General features: G+C 26.9%; 1 protein-coding gene across 1 annotated transcript in view; it reads right to left on the reverse strand.

Annotated features, from left to right (window-relative positions):
* LOC107453307 (dynein axonemal heavy chain 3) overlaps positions 1–14253 on the reverse strand; it is a 109723-nt gene that overhangs the window by 28907 nt on the left and 66563 nt on the right. Inside the window, exons 50-58 of the mRNA XM_087162125.1 lie at positions 12948–13106; positions 11887–12054; positions 10399–10616; positions 8485–8692; positions 6954–7214; positions 5246–5447; positions 4161–4363; positions 3416–3520; positions 2721–2906 (exon numbers count right to left, since the gene is read on the reverse strand). Coding sequence (XP_087018251.1) covers positions 2721–2906; positions 3416–3520; positions 4161–4363; positions 5246–5447; positions 6954–7214; positions 8485–8692; positions 10399–10616; positions 11887–12054; positions 12948–13106 — 1710 coding nt within the window. The remainder of the gene's footprint in view (positions 1–2720; positions 2907–3415; positions 3521–4160; positions 4364–5245; positions 5448–6953; positions 7215–8484; positions 8693–10398; positions 10617–11886; positions 12055–12947; positions 13107–14253) is intronic.

A 14253-nucleotide genomic window follows, 5' to 3' on the forward strand; every position in this document is an offset into this window, starting at 1 on the left:
TCAAGAAAAACGTTAAATGTAACAGATAAAAAGTCAATCATACAAGTGGGTCTTCGCCATTTTCATCATAGTTTTCAATGATAATTTCTTTTAAATTCGGAAATCAATAACTGAAAATTGATTTGCACAATGGTACTTAGGATGATTATAGTTGATTCCTTGACATCAGTTGTAATGTCTAAAAAAAGATTTTTAAATGGAAAAAATTTCTGCAGAAAAACTAATACATTCTCTACTTAATTACATATCAAATAGTTAATATTTTGCATATATGAAATTTTTTTATCAGAACCAAATTATTTTGTATGTAACTAAAGTTAAATTTTCTCGCTTAAAAAGATATTTATGGTTGCTTCTCTTTGCTTAAATGCATAAGAAAGGAAAAAATTAGCATATATTTTACTTTTTAAGAAAAGCATCATCAGCTAGAACGAAATTTTCATTTTTCAGTAAAAAAAATGAGAATATAATTAATTCATGGCTATTTCAATAAGGACTTCCCATCTACTTTTGTTTAGTGTAGTAAAGAAATTAATGAAATTTTGTTAGCAGTTATATAGTAGACAAAGTTTTTTTTTAAAACCTTTTTTAAACACTTTATTCACACATCCTTTAGAACGTGGGAAGGTAAGAAGTAGAGAAAATAGTCTTGAATCACTGATATCTTCAAAAGGAAATTAATAGCATTATAGTATGTATATTATACTTTTAATATTAATTTATTTTTACATAAATTTAAATATCATTTATATTTTATGATACTTAACTAACAGCTCTTAATATAATTGTTGGTCATTAGAATGAGTTTATTCCCTCAAACCATTATGTATTACATGCCATTTCAAAATAAAATTTCCTAAAAATGTATCACTTAAAATTCACCAGTACACTACATTTCTATTTAAATAACCTGCTTATTTAAATACAATTGGCTATAATCAATAATATTCCTTAAGTAGGCCAGACTGTAATAACACAGGTAAATTGTTTTGACAGATTCATATTATTTCATTGATCAGAACAATTTTTAATATTTAACATAATACTGATGCATTCAAACCCAGCAGTTATTAAGTCTGCATCTTTCAGTTTATAATAATTGAGTAATAATTTAAATAAAAAATTTAAATAAGCATTATGAGTTATTTCAGTAAGTTTTAAAACTATAAAAACAATTTTTATTTACAATTTATTTAGGAGCTTTCAAAAGAACACTCTACACTGTTTAAGGAAAATTCTTTTTCAGATAAATAAGTTCTTTCCTCAGCAATCATGGGGTAAAAAATTGGAGTTCATGAAGATAATTGAAGAATTTTATAATACTTCTTGCATTTCCCTATCAAAAAGATATTTATACTTGATAAAATTTTATTTGAGCAATGAAAATTCTTCAATTACTAGAAACATTTGATATGGATCATGTCGAATGTTTATCTACCTATTCTGAAACCTGTTATGGCTTGAAAGAGCTTTTGATGACTAAATAACATACTTAAACGAAGATTTTTCTCTTTAAAACAACTCAGAATATTTACATATTTCTCTAGAAATTTAGAAATATTATAAAAGTAATAGACTTTCTAGAGGGGGAATAAATGAGCAGATAGACTTATTAATCTTTGATTTATTACAGTTAATCTCAGTTACTTAACAGATTAATTAACATTTGTATAGGAATAAACCTTTTAGTTAAAAAAATGTGTGAGGTCTTCTATTAAGATTTATATTATTTTAAGTTGAGTTAAAAATTCAGCCTTTTAAGCTAAAATTAAACATTCACAATCATGTATTTTTTGTGATAAAATAAAGAATCAAAGATAATACCAGTTATACAGGTAGCTACTTGTTACAAATATCCATTACAAATTCATTACAGATGTCATTTTCATTACAAATGTCCTCAATGAATTTGGTTAAATTTTAAAATCAATATAGTTAAAAATAGGCATTGATTATAACCAAATCAGAAAATCATTAAGGTACCTAACTAGAGCAAAAACATGATTTTAGGATAAATTTTCAAACTTAAGTTCACTTTAAATTTAAAATCCCTGTTTTCTTATCTTTCTAAAGATACTTTACTTTTGTTTGTACTCAATTATTTACAAAGTTATAGCAGTTTTTGTGCAAAGTGCTAACAGTAGGTAGATAAGGGTTTTAAGACTTAAAATGCGTTTATCTCAAAATCAGATTTTTTTTACCACCTAAAACACTATATCTCATGTAGTCTTTTTAAATAATTGTAAAACATTTTTCCTGAGGATTTATAATTATAGCACACATGTTTTGAACTATAAGCTAAGATAAAAAAAGTATAATTTTATTTCTTATGCATGTTATTTTGCAAAGACCAGTACAGAAATTTTAAAAAATTTGCTTTTTTAACTACATTACTCATTACCTCAGTAGTATATGCACTTTGTTTTTAAGCTAAGAGTTAAAAAAATAGTTGATGACCTTCTATATAAATTCCTCAAAGGATTTTTTGTTCAGGTGCTAGACAATATTTAGTGCATATGCAAAAAAAAAAAAAAAAAGTAAGGATTTATGGCCACAAAACTATTTTTTGAAAATTTTATATTGATATTTTTTTTAAAAAAAAGTTCGCGAAACTAGTCGGACACCTTAAGAAAAATAACATGATTTCTGATTTATCAAAGAAAGAAATGAGTTAAAAGATGCTTAATAAAACAATTCATATAAATGTATGAATTACAAACCTCTGATGATGAAAGGACTTCCAGTATTCTGTCTTCAATTTCTTTAAGTTGACGTTTATTATCAGCACTTTCTAGAATTAATTTATTTTTATTTTCCTCTAGCTGTGGATCTTCTTTTGCTGCTACTATTCCTAAAAGTTGATCCTGAAGACCAAGAGGTGTGATCATGAAATTGATAAGAGTTACCTAAAAATAAAACCTAAATTTTTAAAAACATTTTAGCAATATGTGAATAACATGTAAAGCCATAAACAATTCTTAAAATATATTGCGTAATTAGAAAGACAATAAAGCTATAAAGTAGCTTAGTAGTAAATGCATTAGATATTTTTGTAACTAAATTTGATGAATTACTAAACAAGAAGTTGGCTATTTTTATTCGATATAAATTGGTAAAATAATATATAAGAATAACATTGAGGAGAATACAGCAGTGCAAAAGAAAAATTAATGTAAGCGACTAAATTTTTAAAGTTTTAGATACTTATATATCTGGCATCTTCGTATAAAAAGCTACAAATTGCAAAAAATTAAAGAAAAAATTGGTTTTGTTTTATGAGTTTTTAGAAATTCGATTTTAGCTTTTATAGCATAAACAATAGAAAGAAAATAGTTGTCAAAGCACTTTTCTTGAAATCAATCATTAAGCACTTACATTGCTTTTTTTCAATTGCACACCAGAATAATAATCTTACTTTTACTGATATTTCTGGTAAATAGTGAGGGTTTTGCAATCTGGTGGTGACATAAAATCTGAAATCTTTTGAATAAGGAACAATGTTATCTCCTACTTTAATCATCTAAAAATAAAAATAATAATAATTGAAATTTTCAAATAAACACTTTAACGATCTAAAAATCTAAATAACAACTATTATAAGTAACAAATGTAATTCTTGTTGCAAAAGGAACAGTTTCACTGATTTAAAAAAATCATGCTAAGTAGAAAAGAGTAATTATACACATTTCACTAACATTTCTGGAATAAAGAAACATGTTAAATTTACGTGCAAAATATTAACATGTTCTCTATTTTATGCACTGTATATAATTGACTGACTATCTTTTGACTAAATATAATATTCATAACCCCTCCCTAAAAACGAAACTCTCTCTAATCATGTAAAATGAAAATTAGAATAAGTCATACAATATACTTAATATATGCAAACATAGCAAAATGTAATAAAAATTTATTGGAAGTTACTTTGAATCAATAAAATTTTATTTCTCAGTTAATTATTATATGTAACCTAATAAAGTGGATAAGATCTATAAATTATTAATTGATAGTTTCTCACTAAATGAGTGCTTTTTATATATATAAAATTTTAATTTCTTTTTGCCATTTGCATGAGATATCATATCCGGATTACTCTAAACAAGTAAAATAAAAAAATATATAAGTATACTAGGAATGATAGTATGTATGTAAATTACCTCCATTCCACCTTCCTTAAAAACAGCTTTTGTCAATATAGGCTCTAGCACAGGATCAATAGTTTCTGCTATATTTTCTAATAAAACAGGGTGCCCAAATTGTAAAGCAGACTCTAACACTCGAATGTAATTGGTGTCACTTAATTTGATGACTTTTAAGTTGCTTTCTTTTTCCATATTTTTAATCCACTTGCTTGCTTGACCTGAATCAAGATAAAAAATAAAGAAAATTTTTAATACTATTAAAAAATTACAAATATACCTTTTAGAAACGTGGTTACCAACTGGCTGCCCGCGGGCCACATCCGGCAGCATGTGGCATCCATGAAGCTTTTTTTGTGACCCACGAACTAAAATATATTAGTTGTCATTTTTTTTCGGACAATTTTTATAAAAATCTATATGGGTTTAAAGTACTTTTCTTTCGTTAAAAAACCTAATTTCTTTGTTTCTGTGAAATTTAACATACCAACGGTGCAAAAAAATGTATTTCTCATTTAAAAATCTACATGTTATTTCAATTTGTAATTGAATACTTTTGTTTTGTGCAACTTGATAAAAATCTGACAGTAATATTTAATGTTCTTTCAAACATAAAAAGAGTCCTAGATACCAGAAAAAATATTTGCAAATGAAAGAGATACCAAGTATAAATTCTAGTTCCAATATTTTTAAATAAAATATACAAGAATTTTTAGACATAATATGATCGATGATTTCTTGAAATTTTTGGACCTTGGATTTCCGGAAATTTCCAGATCGCAGTTAGTAAAAAATTCGAAATTTTTCTAAAGCACAAGCATCTCTGTACATAGATAAAAAATTTTACTGAGGATTAAATCCTGTTATAGAAGTCTAATTTTGTTGAAGAAGTTTCTCTAATCTTTGAAAATTATCATAAATTTGGAGATCTCTTTAGATATGTTGTGCAGATTAGTCACAGTCTAAAATAATTTATTTCCTGGACTAATATAAGCAATTTAAGTTTGAAAACAAAGGAAACTTAATTGAGATACATGCTTTTTATTTAAATCTTGATAATAAAATATACCTAAACAAGAAAATACTTTCTTTTATCTTTATACCTTGAGGATCAATGAGTAGAGGCCATCTTTGCCCAGATTTAACAATGATGCTGTTTTCTACTGAAAAATTGTCCACAGGAAGACCAGCAATCTGCCAAGCTCTTATCAGGACAGGATCACCAAGTGTCTCAACAGCAGAAAAAGATCCAGAGCATGGTACACTGTAATCTTTACACAATTCTAACCAAGAAGAGATGCATTCCTATTAATGAAAAATAAAGAATTTACATTAGACTGATTGTGGGGATATTTAGTTTTCGACAATGTAAACCTTCATTTATGAAAAGGTACCCCAGCATAGAATCGAGTTAACAAGTCTTACATATTAGAGATTCAGAATTGTATTTTTGTAGTGGTAGACACACTACAGTACTCCCCCACCAGAATTTTATCTGTGATAGAATTTGATGAACGGATACCACTAGTTGATACATTGCTGTTTTTAGAGTAGCCAGAAGAGGTGCATTAAGATCACAAGATCATGATCGCCCCTGAGTTGCCATTAGCAGTCGATCGAGACTGAGTAGCAACAATGCTGGTGGATAATGTTGCAGTCACAAGTAGTAAGTCAATTGTTCAATAGGGACCATCCATCAATGTAGGCGTGTTCAAATCAAAGTGGGAGTTTCCGTCAAGGTAGGCGTGTTCACGTCCGAAGGTCACTAAAGTTGGAGGTGGCAGCTATCAACAATGTCAACCTTCATCTATGAAAAGGTACCCCAGCATAGAATCGAGTTAACATGTTTTATATACTTGAAAAATCAGAGCTAAGTTCTTTAACAATCTCGTTAAAAATAAGTTACTTCTTTTAAATATTGTATATTTTATTGATGCATTTTTAACTAATTTAAACTTGTTCAATAATTGAAAATGATTTTAAATTCATAGTTACTCTCTTTTATTGTCACTGAGGATAAATATTCTTAGTGGTAGTAATATTTAATCTATATTCTCTCTCTTTTTTCTTAGAGCTTTAATGCCTAAACAACTCAGACTAATCAATAATTCAAACATATATCTAAAAGACTCATTATTTTGGCAATTATGCTTTTAAAATTCTGTAAAATCACTTGCTTTTTAGAAAATTCCTTAGATTTTAATAATAATTTTATGACCATTTTGTAAAATTTTTTCAAGAATTGTACAAGTTGGCAGCTATTTAAATTTAAACATAAACAGCGAAGTAAAAGCTAGTGCACAGAAGTATTTATGTTTGATTATTTATGTTTGAGTATTTATGTTGAAGTATTATGCATGATTTTACTTTTTAAATAATTAAAGTTAAAAAATGACACAAGAAAAATGTTTCCACTTTGATGATTAAGATTTTTCCTCAAAACACAAAAATAAATAAACACAGAAGATTTTAATAAAGACAGTTTAATTTAAAAACGGTTAAATTTAAAGACAGTTAAATTCAAAGACATTTACTAATTTTAAAGCAAGAATTAATAAATGTAAATTATTAACACCAAACAAAATAAACAGAATTGAAAAAGTGGGAGAAAAATTAAAGGCCTGATTCTGTCAACGTCATTCTGTGAACTGAAGAGTTCACAGGGTGGTTATAACAGTTTTGGTTGAAGTTAAAATTTATATGTTAATTGCAAAAGAATATTTAGAAATCCACAATTGGTTTCTTTACTCCATAAACATGTTTTTATTTATTTTTTCAGCCTTTCCGATAATAAAACATGCAAGTTCTCACTTGTCTAAAATCAACTGTGAAAGCCCCCAAGTAAGCAATAACTCCAGATGATAAGAGAACATCGCCAACAATATTGTTGAAAGCAAGTTGCAAATTTTCAGCAGCTGCATTCCATCTATCTTTTTCTCCACCAAGTCCCTCAATCATCTTAGTAGCCCTCTCTTTTTTTTGTTCACACAGTTCCAAATTCTCTTCCAAATCCTTCTTCTCTTTCGTTTTGCTGGTGAAGGTGTCATTAAGCTCTTGTAATTTGTCAGTTACCTAAAATTCAAATGAAACAATTCACTGATGACAATAAGATTAAAAGATACAACAAGATTAAACACTTTTAACAATAAGATTAAAAGAGGAAAATTTAGGATACTAAAATTTGTTACAATTAAAAAAATAATGTTAAATTAATTACAAATGAAAATTACATTCATTAAAACCTTTATTACCACGAATTATAAGAACTAAATTTATTTATTGAAAACTTTAAATAACTGAGACTTATAAGTACCATCAACCAGAAGGCAGAAAAAATTCAGAGTCCCAGCACACAGGTTTTTTTAATTGGAATTTCTCCCAGATTATTAAAAAAAATTTAGTAATAATAATTTTTCAAAATATTTTAAATTAGTAAAATGTGTATCTTATTAAAATTTTTCGAAAATAACTTTTTAATTTATTAAATAGAAAACAAATTGATTTTACATGATTCTTGAATAAACTAACATAAGATTTAAAAATAACAGAAATCAAAACGCACATCCATTATTGAAATAGTAGTATATTGTAAAACTAAATTTAAGGTCCCACACATAAACTTAAGGAATTTAAACTGACATATAAAGTCATTTGTGTTATATTTAGCATAACAGAAATATTCCTTTTCATTTTAGACAGTAAAAGTGATCTGGCATAAAGAATTGAAAATTTTGTAGCATAGTATTTTTTTTTAAAATCAAAAATTTCCACAAGGATGCCTGCATTTTCACAAATATTGCTTTTGCCGTCGAGCTTATTCTGCACACCTGCCATCAACTTTCACAAACTAGAAGACTTAAAGTACAATTTGATGTTATAATTTGAAGTTGCATCCCAAAATGTTTCAGCAACATTAGTGACAAGAAATTATAATAATCTGACAATTTGAAGCAAAAAAAAAAAAAATATATATATATATATATATATATATATATAAAAAAAAAGGAAAATTTACTTTTGTTAATAATTGTTGCTAATTATAAAAAATAGATTTAATTTAATGAATGCAATTTACATTTTGCAGATAGAAAAGTAGAGATTTCATGAGTTATAATCTGTGCATTGGATTACAAGTTACCTAAATATCTTAAAAAAGCTATTATTTCACACAAAACTCATGAGTAATAATGTCTTAAAAGAGATATTGTATCACAAAGCTGACTTATCATCCTGAAGTTCACTATACGAAACTAAAAATGACACAGAAATAGAAGTCTATTAAAATTAAACAAAATTATAAAATAATTTACATAAACCGTAATCCTGATTGACATGTACTCACAGCTTTTAAAGCTTTCTTTTTCTCATTTAAAACTTTCATCTGTACAGAAACTTCAGCTGTAGCTTCTTTCAGTTTTATCTTTTTAGGTGCAACAACTTTGTTTACTCTATTATAGACATCCATAGCTAGAACCCATCTACACAAACCCTCACAAGCAACAGAAACTTTTTTTATTACAGCTGGATCAAATGCAGGATTATTTGAGTACCTATATGGTAAAAAATGCAATATTAATTAAAATTATATAACAAATAGAAACATGTAAATACTGCTTAGAAAATTATAATAAACTGTCATTTTTTAAAATCTTTTCAGAACAAGTTATACTTTTATCTGTAAATTTTTTTTCCAAATTCAGGTAACAAATATTTAAAAGAATGAATAAAGTTTTATATAAAATTTGGCTGAAGACTTGTTTTTTTTAAAAAAATAAATAATCTGTTTAAAATTTCGAACAATAGATATAATAAATATTATTTAATTAATTCAAACTGCAATTAAATTAAATAAAGTAATAATGGAAAACTGACTCATGGGAGCATAGTGGTTAGAGAATGGACACAGGGGATCAGGTCAAGTTTGATTCTCAACTCTTTTAAGAAACACTGAGTACATGCAATATATGTTCTCATAAAATCTGAGGATTTGAAAGTTCAATTATTGGTCCCTGAGTAATGCCATGGGTACAAGGATCTGGAGAAAATTTCCTTCCCCTTCAGATCAATGTCTAAACAGAAAAATTGATCTCAGGAATGGGTAGTGCTGCCATCGATCTGTGAGATTCTGAGTAAAGATATACTCTCACCCTTGCAGTACTTTCACCTTGTCAAACGAAAGGGACATCTTACTGACTTTATTCACATAAGACCAATGGCTGGCAAGTTTGACTTGTACAAGTGTCATTGGAAACAACAACAGCATAATGAAAAACTTGGATTATCAGTCTTTTTCCATGAAATGATTTTGTTGATATGATTGAAGAATAGAAACTGATGGAAAACCAATAGAGCATTTTGAAAAACATCTTACAACATCATCCACAAAAAATACTGCTACAGCCTTTCTCATCAGGTCATAGGAATATAATAATAGAAAAATGCAGCAGCAAAATGAATAAGAGAAATATCACAAACAGAGTGAAGAAAGAAGGACAAAAACTGAATAAAAAACAACAAAATTAGAGAAAAAGGCAAGGGAATGGGAAAATAAGAAGACAGCCTTAAAATATGTCAGCTTTTAATCAATAATGTTCAACAAAAAAAGAGAAAAGAAATTAAATTTAGAATTAATTAAAGTTACATTTGAAAATAATCTAAGCATATTGAAGTTTGACAGATTTCAACATAGATTTCAAAAATGGTTAGCAACTGAAGATTTAAGCATTTATTGATCTGAATTTTACCTAGAATATTTAGTAACTTTTTCTATGACTCATTTAGTTAGCCAAATAAATTACCACAATCATTGATGGGAATATAATAGATGCTACATTTTCAAATCTCTACAACATTCCTCCCATACATGGCCATTTATGTTTCAAATATTTATAAATAGATCAGACTTTTATATGGTTTTTATACCCAGGAATTAGTTTAGCTTCTCTATAATAAAATATCTGGTTACCAATGCTATAATAAAAAATAAATATTATTTCAAGTTTAATTTTTAAAAAAAATTATCTGAGAATAATGGTAGTAAAAAATTACAAATTAGGATTCAAATACATTTAACAATGCATAATTATGTGTATACTTCTCTTTTATTTATTTATTTGGGAATTCAATTCAAGCTATATTTAAACACTAATTGCAGAAGCAAAATTAATAAGAGATGTATTCATAGTAGATGTTTGCATTTATGCAAATTGCACTTCTCAAATTCAAATATTCCATTTTATTTAAAAATGATTTTTACTTTTGTCTTATTTTTTGAATCACAGGTTCGGGTATATTGTCTTTGTCATAGGCTTTTAAGGCATCTAAGAATTTCAAATCACCCAACATTTTCTGAGATGGACCCCAGTAATCTTCAATCATTTTCCCTGAACCACTAGGATCTGGTTTCCTTTCTGGTTTAACTCCCCTCATTATGCAGATTGCTTCCATTACCAATTTTACTCCTTTTGGAGGATTCTGCAATAAAATATTACAATAAACAATATAATAATGCGCCTTTGAAAATTAAATCACACAACTAATATCATACAATAAAATTATTAATTTGTCAAAATGATTACCTAATAAAACTGTTTTGTGCCTTTTTTTTATAACACACTGAATAAACTACAAATTTAATTGAAACTAATTTTGAATATTTAAGTTCTAATATACCCATGAAAATTTTTATTTAATAATAGAAGGAGTAAAATATTAATAAATCATCTATTCAAGAATAGTGAAAACTTTTAAGACAAAATTATTTTTAACTAGGTATCACCTAAAAAACTGGATAATTTGAAAAATCAATTAAGGAAAAACAAAAGGAAGTAAAAATGCTTGGTTGATTGTTTTCTTAAGAAACTAGAAGATTTTCTTCTCACAAACTTTAATATTAGTCGCCTTCAACAGATGATGCATTAGCTATTAAGTTCCTCTACAGATTGCGCAATTTACTAAAAAAAACTATTTAACAGTTTTCAGTATAACCACCATTTTTAGCGAGTCATGGTGGCCACAAACTAACTTCTTGCTGATATTTTCACTGATTTTATTGAATTTCTTTGAACTTTATAATCGATTGTACACATTTTATTATTTATTTTTCAGTTATGGCTTGTTCTTACATTTTAAATATACTACGGAACACTTATACTTGCTATTAGAATTGTAATAATTTATATATTTTTTAATAAACTATTGAACCTAAATGCATCTCAAACTCATATTAATTAATTTTCTCTGACTTTTTGGGCACTTTAATAAAATTCCCTAACATTCCCTGATTTTACCAGATTAATAAAATTTCCTGATTTTTCCCAGTTTTGTGACAATACTACACCATTTTTGAGGACAAAATTGACAGACAGACGTGCAAATATTTTAGTTGAAATTTTGGATATGCAGCAGAAAGCACTGTTTTGAAACCAGTAGTGCTTTCTGTTGATAAACTTTGTAACTAATTTTCAAATTTGATGAGAATACTAAATCTCCTCTTCTAAGCAAAATACAGTAAATAGTACATTTCTATATCATTATGTTTTCCTTTTTATATTTAAAATTGTCAGTCATCATATCGGACACTTGGTATCAAATAATATGCAAAAATTTAAGTTACAAAAAACTTATGCGGATACAAAGCAAATAATCTGCCAGCAGCCAATGGAAGTTCACTTAATTAAAAAAAATCTTTTTAATTAAAAAGAAAAATTTAATTTATTAGAAAATTTGATTGATCTTTTCTTACCTTCATAGCTTTTACAAGAGTAATGTCATTTGGTTTTAATGTATCCAAAGCAGCAACAGCAGCTTCCATTGCTGGAATAGCTTCAGCTAAATCTCGCTCACAGTCATCTTTTATTGCCTGAGCCTGGGCAGCTTTTCTGTTTGCAACCGCTTCTTCAGCTGCAACTAACTATACACAATATTTCATTTGGTGCAAGAACAAATTACAATAGGATACTTATATTCATTCTAATAAAGTGCAATAATTATGCATCATTTATTTTTTTCCACAAATCATTAAGGGCCTTCAAAATTTAATTGACCATTTGAAATATCCATTAAGAAAAAACTGTGGGAGCTAGTTATAAAGTTCATTCAAAAATAGTGCTTAGAAATGAAAAAAAAATCTATTTTTCATGATTGATGATTTTTAAAAAAAAAGAGAAATAGGTAGATAGTTCTTTCAATTGGGAGCACCATCAATGGATGAACTTTGAAACAAAACTAGCTCCTTCAGTTTTTCTTAATCCGTTTTTAAATGATTAATATTTTTTGGGGCTCACAATATGCATGATACATCAAACTGAAGTAATTATTTTTAAATTGATCACTTTATAATTATTCAGATTATTCTTTTTTACAAAAAGAGTTGAAAGTACACTTTTTCCTTTCCTATAATTTTGTAATAAACTTGAAAACCCTAATGCTCTTATCTTAATTTCTTTCCTTATTAATCCCAGTCATAGAAGAGTTTTGCAATACTGCAAAAAAATATAAAAATGCATGAATCTAATAATCAAAATATGATGTAAAAAATTACTTTAGTGTTGTTTCAAAAACTTCTGTCTAAGAAACATTTTAGATTTCTTTTGCATGACATATCTATGTTTAACCTTTTAAAAATTAGTACTAGTTCTTCTAATCTTTCGGCTAAACAGAAAAATCTGGTTTTCTTCAATTGGAAAGTAGTGGATAAGGGGAAATTTCAGTACAATTTTTCCCAAGATTCTAAACCCAGCTAGGGTTATGAAACGCATTTTTTAAACTGTTTAAAACCATATTGCTTCAGCTAGGAAAGCTTACCTCTTTTTGGGATTCAACATCCACTGTTTCAGATTCAATCACTACCATAAGATTTTCAATTTCTTCAGCTTTCTTAATCAACTCAGGTTGAAGGGCAGTAATTTGATCTTGCATAACTGCAATTTGAGAAGCTGCAAAGTCCAATTTTTCTAAACCAACCTAAAAATGAATTTTTGTTTGAGCACTGCATTTCTAGTAGCACATAATAATAATATTAGTAAAAACATGTCTTCCTAAATTGAAATATTTATTTTCTAAAGGCTACAAATTTGGTTAAAGAAATTTTGAAGAATAATAAATTAAAGAGAAAAAGCTTCTAATTATGTCTAAAAGTTTATTTTTAATCTCATATTGAGTTATAACAATCAAAAGCTTTAATTTCAAAAATTACAAAATCAGGGCAAAAAAATTTTATGAATGAATTTTTAATACAACTCTTGAAAATTTACTTCATGATTTTCAAAGCTGACATTTAAGTTAAATTTTTTTCATATTTTAAAAAACTATGTCAGCAAAGTAAATAAATAGAAATCAAAGGAAAGAAGCTAAAAGAAAAGTTTATGAAAAGCTTTTCTAATCTATGAAGATTTTAGTAAGATCAACCAATTCTGAATTTCACACTACTAAAGAACAGAAAGTCAATTTTCCTCATTGTTGTATTAATAATAAAATCTATAATGAACAAAAATTAACTAGGATATGCATAAATAAAAATAGTTTTCATAATTTTTTATAAGAATAGAATAATATTTTTAAAGTTTTTTTGGGGGGGGGGGGATTAAACAAAGTGAATGATTGACATGCAACATGCATGGCACAAAATATAATCATTATCACCTACCAATTCACGGAAAGTTTGGGATTCCTCAGAAATCTCATCTCTTTAGATATCCATCATAATTACTGACAGATTATATGTTTTACAAACATTTGGTCAAAAACATGTGCATTAGACATTACATGTATTCAACGGTTTGACTAGCAGCATCTTGCATAAATTATTAAAATTGCATATTTTACAGTGAGACAAATAAGAAATTTTAAATTGATTCTTTCTATCTATACATAATTTTTGAAAAATTTGAATTAATTTTTCAAAGAAAAAAAATTTTTGAGTACGTAAATACTTCTTTTGGCAGCAATACTAAAATAATTTTCAAGTAGTTTAGGAAAAATTTCTCATTAAATCAAAGCATGTAACAACAAGCTGATAAAGGCTTTTTAACATTAAACCAACCATTTATTGTCAATTTTCTCATTAAATCAAGGGTTTAATTAGATCAGAGCTCGTAATAAATTATGGAAT

Source organism: Parasteatoda tepidariorum, chromosome 4 (assembly GCF_982258835.1).
Source record: "Parasteatoda tepidariorum strain Cologne lab strain chromosome 4, Ptep-v5.0, whole genome shotgun sequence".
Classification (NCBI taxonomy): Eukaryota; Metazoa; Arthropoda; class Arachnida; order Araneae; family Theridiidae; genus Parasteatoda; species Parasteatoda tepidariorum.